Source organism: Dreissena polymorpha, chromosome 1 (genome assembly GCF_020536995.1).
Source record: "Dreissena polymorpha isolate Duluth1 chromosome 1, UMN_Dpol_1.0, whole genome shotgun sequence".
Lineage (NCBI taxonomy): Eukaryota > Metazoa > Mollusca > Bivalvia > Myida > Dreissenidae > Dreissena > Dreissena polymorpha.
This window is the reverse complement of record NC_068355.1, coordinates 180,413,333-180,423,230: the sequence shown is the minus strand read 5'-3', so window position 1 is coordinate 180,423,230 and position 9,898 is coordinate 180,413,333. Positions and strand designations below refer to the sequence as shown.

Here is a 9,898-nt window from a genome sequence, read left to right as displayed (position 1 = left end):
AATTAAGCCTTTGCTTCAAAATTGTCAACGTAGGATGTTGTCCGAAAAGCATACATGTCGCAAACGTACGAAAAATGAAGGTACAATAATGGGTATTTTCCAAATTTAGCTATATTGTCATCGTTTAGAAAAAAATCGGAATCCCTCAACTGATTGTAGAAACGTATGATCGTTATTAGCAGTCATGATACATCGACTTCGTATAGACTATTCCAGGCGCTATATTTAGTCATACTCCAAGTGCAGTGCAACCTTACTTTTAACATAAAAAGTCACATGACACTGACGTCATTGTTTACATCCGGTTTTCAAACAGAATTGAAAAATCTGACAGAAACAGACAAGTTCTTCAAACTGTGATCTAAAATTGGTGAGTATATTTTTTTTTTGAAAATTCTGGTTCATTTTTTCTGGACAAGATACACGATACTGTATTTTACTGTGTGATAGACGACCACGGTCCAGTCCCCGCTTTGTCTCGAAATTATCTCAGAATCTCAAATAAATGTTTATATGATGGTTGATATTGTGTTGTGTATAATCATTATATTACGTTCAAAACAACGTTTAGTTTGACTTGTCCATGCGTAAATAAGAAAAATGCAATATGGAAGCGATGTTATAATTAATCTGTTTTTACCGTTCAACCAACAACATTTTTTTAAGGACTAAACACTTTCAGAAATGGTCAGAAGTGGGTGGAGTAATGCCAAATAATATTTCCTTATAAAAGCATTCTGTATTAAATTTAGAAAAATATGCAGAACTAAAATAACATACTTAGTGATACCTGAACCAGTTCTATTGAAATCTTTCAAAAAGCGTAAATTATCACTTGTTTTCACCTTATAAACTTTAGTTTTTAGCATAGGTGCGTTTACGCACCTATGCTTATGGTATATACCACATTTCAAAAATCCACATCAATTGGTTACCCTTTATGAAGCCTTACCTGATCAAAAATCAGACGAAATATCTATTTAATTTAGTATATGGTCATTCTTACAATTTTTTTTTGAAAACGTTTTTCTAACGTTTTCTTCCAAGAATATTGCTGACACCGTTTTTAGTGAATTTTCTAAGACCGTTTTATGTCAAAAAATCTTCTAATAACCTAAAACAAATTTCGTTCGTAAAACAATTCTATCTGCACTATAAATCTCAATCTCCTACGCAGTGGCCTCCCTTATACTAGAAGTTACTGACCGGGCGAAGCAAGGGAAGTAACTGCTGTGAGGAGTTTCTATAAAAATCTGCATTCAGAAATCTGTATTCAGAACTCAATCTGTTTTGCACGTCTGCATCTAACACTTACCACAAGTTTTACGACAAATTCTTGACGCAGACGAATAGGGTAGCGTCTATTTTCATTTGTGAAAACAATAGTTCTATACAGATCTGTCCGTGCTTAAATTTTGAAAGGCTTGGGTAATTATTTTTCATAAGCGTTTCAAACACTGATGTTAATGTAAAGATTATCTATTTAAATAGTCGGTAATTGTTTGAAATTATTGATTTGAGAAATTCGCGGATGGCGATATCGAACTACATTATACCACGTGACGCCATTCTTCCCTGTATCTTGCACCTATGCTTTTAACGCCATCGGCGCTCTCGTTTATATATGTATACTGAGCACATGTAGGATAAGGTGTTTTCTGTCATAGGCCCCTATGTGCCTCCATTTCTAAACTTTTAAATCTGCACACTGCAGGTTAGTTACTACATATAAAATTGTCATAAGACCCTTTTGTTATTGTTAATTTTTTTTGTCATTTCAGGTACACAAACCTTGTTGATCTGTTAGATGGTACACTACATCATGCTTATGCATTCAAGTTACCCACATCAGAAATGATGTAAGTGAACAAGATGGCGGCATTGGGTTGCATTGTCAGGGGCAATTGCACTTAACGGGTACGTAACACCTAACGCAACACCTTTTATCCTATATATTTTCTTTAGTATTGGCGGCTACCGCCCCCATTACCCCGCTAAACAAACAGCAAAAGGAAACAAAAAAAATATCTGGGGGTAATTGTCCAGGGAGCAGGGGTGAATTGTCTAGGGGTGAATTGTCTCCTGGGGGTGAATTATCTCTCTTCCTTTGTCGATAGTGGTAAAAAAGTCCGTACCGGTAAAGTTCATTCCAGCCCATTGTTAAACACAATTAGACAATAATAACTGTCAGATTTTGGAAGTTTATCAATAAATAAGTAGCTTGGATAAACCCTTATCATTTGCTTTTGGTTTGTAGGGGCCGTCCAACAGATTTTGGCATGTATTTAAGCTTTTCATTAAAAGCTTTAAATGCTTTCTATTGATGAATTTTAAGATTTGAACTAGAAATCTCCAGTAAAAAAACAAGAATAAAATTTTAAAAAAGGACAAAAAGTAACCCTCAACACAGCTCGAACCACTGACCCATGAAGTAAAAAGTATCCGGCCTAGAACACTTGACCAGCCACTCTCATGCTTAGAGCGGATGTATTTTTTATTTAGGTATATAAGCAATCCCCGTAGTTTTCCAAAATATTGTTTCGCGTTGCATGACGCTTAATTTGTTGGATGGCCCCTTAACTGTTGTCATAATCTGAATCTCTTATTTACGTTGATACTAAAGCTATTGTTTACATTTCAGGTCAGCACATATACCTGATCGAGTGTACAGATTGATAAATCTCCATGCTAGTTATTCAAGATATCAAACACCTGATTTAAGTAAGTAAACTGTATTGCTAGCAGGCCATTTATTATATATTTTTTAACATAACCTTCATTTCCAAATTTGCTGTCGAATGTTGACCTTCATTACCAAATTTGTTGTCGAATGTTGAAGTTACTGTAATATCACTGAAATACTAAACAAAAATTAACAAGGTAAACTAAGTTCATGACAAGTTCAATCCTCATGAATGCACATGCTTATGAACATTTCAAATTATACTTTGCAAAACACAAAAAATTCTTTTGGAATATGTCTGCTAGCTGTTCCTTGAGACATAACTTGATTATATAAAACACACAACTTACCAAATGCAAATAAAAGCTGCGCCATGAGCGCATGATACGCCCGTCGTTCGCCAATGAAGTAGTAAGGTAATAAATAACCCTTTGAATCATTTTTTTACTTCAGTTAATTTGTATTTGAATACATGGTTTATTTTATAAGTACATGAGCATGGAAATCACGAAATTTTGACGAACAAAGTCCCATAACTCTGGAACGACAATTCAGAATTCCGTCAAAAACGAAAGGGGATCAGGGTTTATCAATATTAAGATTGTGTTGAAATTTGAAAAAAATCCATCGAAGGATATTTGAGCTACAGTAGGACATTCAATGAAATCACGAAATTTTGACGAACAAAGTCCCATAACTCTGGAACGACAATTCAGAATTCCGTCAAAAACGAAAGGGGATCAGGGTTTATCAATATTAAGATTGTGTTAAAATTTGAAGAAAATCTGTCAAAGGATATTTGACGTAGCGTACGACATTAACATACGGACGGACGGACGGACGGACGGACGGACGGACAGACGGACGCGGGGTATACCATAATACGTCCCGTCATAGACGGGCGTATAAAAAATCCATCGGGGGATATTTGAGCTACGGTAGGATACATGAACAACAATAACATTTAAGGTCACAGTGACCTTGACCTTAGAATGAATGACCTTGAAATGACCAGTGGTCATCTAAGTGTGCTTGCAAACCTTCATGTCAAGTTTGAAGACTCTATGTCCAAGCATACCAAAGTTATAACAATTTTAACATTTTAACATTTAAGGTCACAGTGACCTTGTGTGACCTTGACCTTAGAATGAATGACCTTGAAATGACCAGTGGTCATCTAAGTGTGCTTGCAAACCTTCATGTCAAGTTTGAAGACTCTATGTCCAAGCATACCAAAGTTATAACAATTTTAACATTTTAACATTTAAGGTCACAATGACCTTGACCTTGAAATGAATGACATTGAAATGACCAGTGGTCATCTTCTAGTACTGGCCAATCTTTATTTCAAGTTTGAAGACTCTAGGTACAAGCATACCAAAGTTATAACATGAAATAAGAACTTTAACATTTTTACATTCAAGGTCACAGTGACCTTGACCTTCAAATGAATGACCTTGAAATGTCCAGGGGTTACTTACTAGTTCTGGCCAACCTTCATGTCAAGTTTCAAGACTCTAGGTCCAAGCATACCAAAGTTATAACAACTTTAACATTTTTACATTCAAGGTCACAGTGACCTTGACCTTCAAATGAATGACCTTGAAATGTCCAGTGGTTACTTACTAGTTCTGGCCAACCTTCATGTCAAGTTTCAAGACTCTAGGTCCAAGCATACCAAAGTTATAACAACTTTAACATTTTTATATAGCTACAGTAGGACATTCAATGAAATCACGAAATTTTGACGAACAAAGTCCCATAACTCTGGAACGACAAATCAGAATTCCGTCAAAAACGAAAGGGGATCAGGGTTTATCAATATTAAGATTGTGTTAAAATTTGAAGAAAATCTGTCAAAGGATATTTGACGTAGCGTACGACATTAACAGACGGACGGACGGACGGACGCGGGGTATACCATAATACGTCCCGTCATAGACGGGCGTATAAAAAGACATGTTGCACAATAATTTAGAAAAATGGCTTTGGCCTAAACACAGCAATCATGCTTTTTTTACACTGTGGTTGACCCTTTGATCATGTCATGTGAGTTTAGTATCCCGCATATACTTTATGTTGAAACTGTGTCACTATATTGTAAATTGCTTCGTTCATGTGAACCTGATTGCTAGAGATAAGGACAGCAATTTATATTATCTATTTCTCATTTCAGGTCATCACACAGACCTATTTGATCTGTTAGGTGGTACAGATTGATAAATGTCACGGTGATGATGCACATGAGAGAACAAATCTGAGCTGAATCCGGTCTAGCATCCATCCATGATGTAAGTTAACAAGTTGCTGCTGGGTTTATACTATATAAGCGTTACCTATTGCCAGAACGACCCAAAGGTTACTGAAATATCAAATTCTTGAATTTGGCTACTAAATTTGATGAATTATATTTTGAAATAGAGCAGATTTCAAACATTCTTAGTAAACATTCAAAAATACATGTTTTTTTACTACTTAGATATCTTAGCACCAACCTAGAAAGTGTAGAAAAAGCAATAGAAGTCTTTGAAAAAAAGGTATATTCTGAAATAGCTTTGGAAAAGTTTCTTCTATTATTTCTGTACCAACCAAATTTTTCGTGACCAATCAAGATAGCTGGTTAAGCTACAAATACACATTGAAAGTTCGTAAAAAAAATTCCTATCATTATTCATTCAAAGAATCCCATTTATCCAAATTTTTTCCATCTTTGACGATAACTAATTTTACTTGTTGCTCATTCTTAATTTTTTTTTGCTGTTTAACTTTGCAAGTCCATCAGCTGGGCAGTATATGGGTAACTCTGTGTGTCTTTTGAAACCACAACACAGTTGAATAAACTTTTTCAGGGAAGGCCAGGTGAATCTAGGACCCCAGAGTAAACGATGGAGCTGCCATGTTTGCGGTTTACATCTTTCAAGCAAACAACGTCTTCAGACCCACATTAGTAGCAAACATCCCTCTGCTGTTCTGCCAGGTAAGAAGAGTCTTATTTTTATATACTATTATATACTTTTCTGGAATTTGACAATTTTCTTAACATGAGCTTTTGTAGAGAACTGGATGAAGCGCTTTAAAAAAAACAAAAAAACTTTATAACATCAAAATATCAGGATTTCTTTCTTTCTCACTATGCAAACAATAGTTGGAGATTGATTAATTCATTTAATTATGAAACATTTCATGAAATAATTGAAATAAATGGATAATTATATGTGGTATGGGTATGAATCTTTGCCTTTTAAAATACTTTTTTATGTGATTGGACAGTGCTGTTATTTTGGAATTGCTGGACAAAATCAGTACATGTTGTTTTGTCACATGGCACACTCCTAGCTTTTTTAATTATTTACTTTTTCTTTGTTTTAGATAATCTGCGGACAGACAGAGGATTATACAAGGCATATGAATTAGATCATTCTTTGCCTGTGCCTAAAAGGACTAAGATCAGACATCAGTCAGCAGCTGACCACACATCGAGGAACCCAACCGTTGAAACTGTTCCTCAGCTAAGTGAAGAGTTGTATGAACATTCAAATGTCCTCTCCGAGCACAATATTTCCCATACAATTGAATTTGATAAAACAATCAATGCTGAATCTAGCCAAGAAAAATGTATGGCTGTTCTTACATATATGTCAAAGATGCGTTTGACCGGAACTGCATCAGATCAGCTCATAAGACTGCTAAATATATGTGGGAATTTAGACTTATCCAAGGACGAAATAAGCAATTCCTGAATGAAAAAGAGGTTAAAACATTTGATTATTGCGAGTCTTGCTCCTGTCTATTTCCCGAGGACAAAGACGTCTCCGCTGCATTTCCCCAATATGCAGCGGATTGCGGTACTTGGGACCAGCTGATCAGCAACATTTGAAAAGATGCAAGTCCTACTTCGCTACATCTTCCATTCATCTACAGATACTGGATATCATGGAAAGAACGAAATTAGGAAATAATGGAAAAATAACTCTAACCATGAACACTGATGGGGTGCCTCTCTATCATTCTTCAGCTGTCAGCCTCTGGCCAGTTTTCCTGGTGATTAACGAGTTAAAACCTTCAGAAAGGTTTCTCATGCAAAACGTCATTCTCTGGGGGATTTGGCAGGGAAGAGGAAAGCCAGTTTTTAGGACTTTTCTGACACCTCTAACTTCTGAGCTCAACATTCTTCACCACAATGGAGTCATGCTTGAGGGAAAAAGAGTCGATGTCGCTCTGACTTGCATCACAATGGACCTTCAGGCCAAATGTCAAGTAATGGAAATGGTCCCTCACAATGGAAAATTTGCCTGCTCAACTTGTGAAATAGAAGGCATTGTAGAAAAAAAGGGAAAAAGCCACACTAAGGCTTTTCCTGTGTCAGAACCATGTCCCTTACGAACATGTAACTCCATATTAAAAAATGCAGAAGAGGCTTTATTGAGTGGAGTGCCTCAAAAAGGAATAAAAGATGTTTCGGTGATGTTTGATGTGGACCATTTCAATGCAGTAGATGGTGTTGTTCCCGACTTCATGCATGGTGTCCTTTTGGGAACAACAAGAAAGCTCCTGACTTTATGGACTGCAAAAACATCAAAAGGACAGCCATATTACATTGGGGACCAAGTAAAAGAAGTGGATAACAGACTCTCTAATATGCGTCCGACTGACAATATGTTGAGACTTCCAAGATCAATAAATGATCATCTCGGCCATTGGAAAGCATCAGAGCTGCAGCACTGGCTGCTGTTCTATAGTGTCCCCTGTCTCCAAGGTATTCTCCCCCCCCCCATTTATGGAGAACCTATGTTACCTGGTGGAGGGTATCTACGTATTGTTAGGGGAAAATCTGGAAAATGGAGCCATTGACGCAGCCGAGCTAAGCTTGATGAAATTTCAAATAACCTTTGAAAACCTTTATGGGGTGGAACATTGTGGCCTCAACATCCACAATATAGGAGTTCATTTATCAAACTATGCAAGACTCCATGGGCCGCTGTGGGGCTGGTCATGCTTTGCATTCGAGGATATGAATGGCACTCTACTAAAATCAGCCCATGGGACTGGCAATGTGTGTCGTCAACTAATGCAGACAATGCTTGTGCAAAAAAAACTGCATGGTGAGGCTGCTGCCATTCAAGACGACTACCTAAGGGAATTTGCACTAGACATGTTGAGCACTGGCAGGAGGACAAAAGCAACAAAAGAATGTATAAACTGCAGTTTGCTAGGAAAGATGCATCCAGTTGATTCTGAAAATCTAGAAGTCGGACAGGAGGTGAAGAAATACACTGGCAAAGATGTTTGCTCCCTTCAGAAGGTATATCGCATTAAATTGAATGGACAACTGATATCCTCCAAAAATTACAAACGGCTGCAGAGGAGAAACTGTCACACTGTTTTGTTAGATAATGGATGCATTAAATCAATAGAATTTTTTGTACATGACAAGGTCAGCAACAAATGTTTTGCATTCACTCAAGAGCTGACAGTGACTGGGTTCCTCCATAACTGTACTACTCATTTAATTACAGTTGAAAATGGCAGCAAAAATGAAATTGTGCCAGTTGATGCATTTGTGGAAAAAGTTGTTTGCTTGGAAGGAATGAAGGACTGTGTCTGTATAGCAAGATTACCCACTTTTTACAATCACTGTGTGTAGATTGTGCCGCAACAATATTCTTGTTTGTTGTTATGTTGTAAATTTTCCACTGAGTATTTCAGACGTACATGGCAATATACTGAGATTTATGTTTCTTAATTCATGTAACTATTTCAATAAGGTAAAATTTAAATCAAATTTTTATGCGGCTGTTACCAAATAATAAATGTCAAATATGGCCTAACATAATGTAGAAAAATTAGAATCTTAAATCATATCATTTTCTAACTTTTACTACACATAAACAGTCCTTATAACCTTCTATTATGTAGTTGTAAGTAGCATAAGGAATATTATGTCTGTCAATTTATTGCATTTATAAACTGCATATGTTTTTGCAATAGAGTTTTGTCATACATGTAATACCACAATGATCCTATTAGTGTTTACATTATGTGCTGTAAAAAGATTCCGTTCCTAGTTGACAACTCATCATTTTGTAATATTGGTTTGTTACTTATGAAAAGTTACTATTAGTAGCATTCTATAAAGTACCAAACCATGTGTATGATTTGTTATTGTCTGTTTTATGATTTACTAGTATGCATAGGCAATATGAAGGTTCAGTAATTGGGTGCTTGTGCTAAAATATAACATTAAACTAGTAATTATTCAATAAATGATATGTATGTCTACACTTTCTTGGTGAAGCATTTTGAGTTACTCATGTTCATTAGGCTATTTCTTAAGAGTAATTACAATTTGTATAACTGTAAGCCTTAAGATTGTCTATTGTTTCGTTTTTAATAGATAGTCTTGAAAAAGGTTTTAAGTTATTTCCTTGCACATATACCCTTCAATTAAATAACTAATATACAATGACTACATGATGAAGTGACAGACTTAAATTGTTTTAATTGATATTTTGTATTGACAATAAGAAAATGCATTATAAAATGTTGTCTTCATAGTATATCCTTTACCATGTTAAAAAGGCTATATATTAAAATAGTTATTACAATCTGAAATTTGCATTAAAGTTTAAGCCTTAAGATTGTCTATTGTTTAGTTTTGAATAGATTGTCTTGAAAACGGCTGAAATTGTTTTGCACATAAACCCTTCAAAAATGTTAAACAATTGCCTCAAATAAGATGTTATTATAAATCAACTGTACTGTTTAAAAAAGCCATGTTTGTTTAAATATGTATTATGAAAAGGATTAAATGTATTGCCTTGATGTATTCAAATACAGAATCATTAAACTGTTGTAAATGTCATAAATAACACTTGTATGTGTGTTATTTTTGTAAACACTACTCATATTTAGTGTTGTTGTGAATAAATTTGTTGAAACTTTAAACTTGATGTTGTCTTCATGAATCTTAAAGAGCTGCAGCCTAAATAATGCAATTCAGTTTTTAACTTCACATTCTTTCTTTTTGTTTGACTTGTAACTTACTTTCAATGATTGAATTTAAGTATGGAGGAAGCATTTACATAAAAATAATGATGTTCCATTCATTGTTGTCAGTGGTTGAAAGTGTGGTGAAAACTTTGCTTTTATGCACTCAAAAAAGAAAAAAAATGTTGTCTATCTAAAATTATCAGATACACATAAAATTCTCTTAAA

At 35.2% G+C, this 9,898-nt stretch overlaps 1 protein-coding gene across 1 annotated transcript; it reads left to right on the top strand.

Moving 5' to 3' along the window:
- Window positions 1-211: 211 nt before the first annotated feature.
- On the top strand, window positions 212-9,561 carry LOC127863868 (uncharacterized). Its single transcript, XM_052403557.1, has 6 exons — window positions 212-370; window positions 1,782-1,859; window positions 2,642-2,721; window positions 4,860-4,974; window positions 5,533-5,660; window positions 6,053-9,561. Exon 6 carries the CDS (start codon window positions 7,365-7,367, stop codon window positions 8,325-8,327), a length of 963 nt encoding a protein of 320 aa, XP_052259517.1. The 5' UTR covers window positions 212-370; window positions 1,782-1,859; window positions 2,642-2,721; window positions 4,860-4,974; window positions 5,533-5,660; window positions 6,053-7,364; the 3' UTR covers window positions 8,328-9,561.
- The last annotated feature ends 337 nt before the right edge of the window (window positions 9,562-9,898 follow it).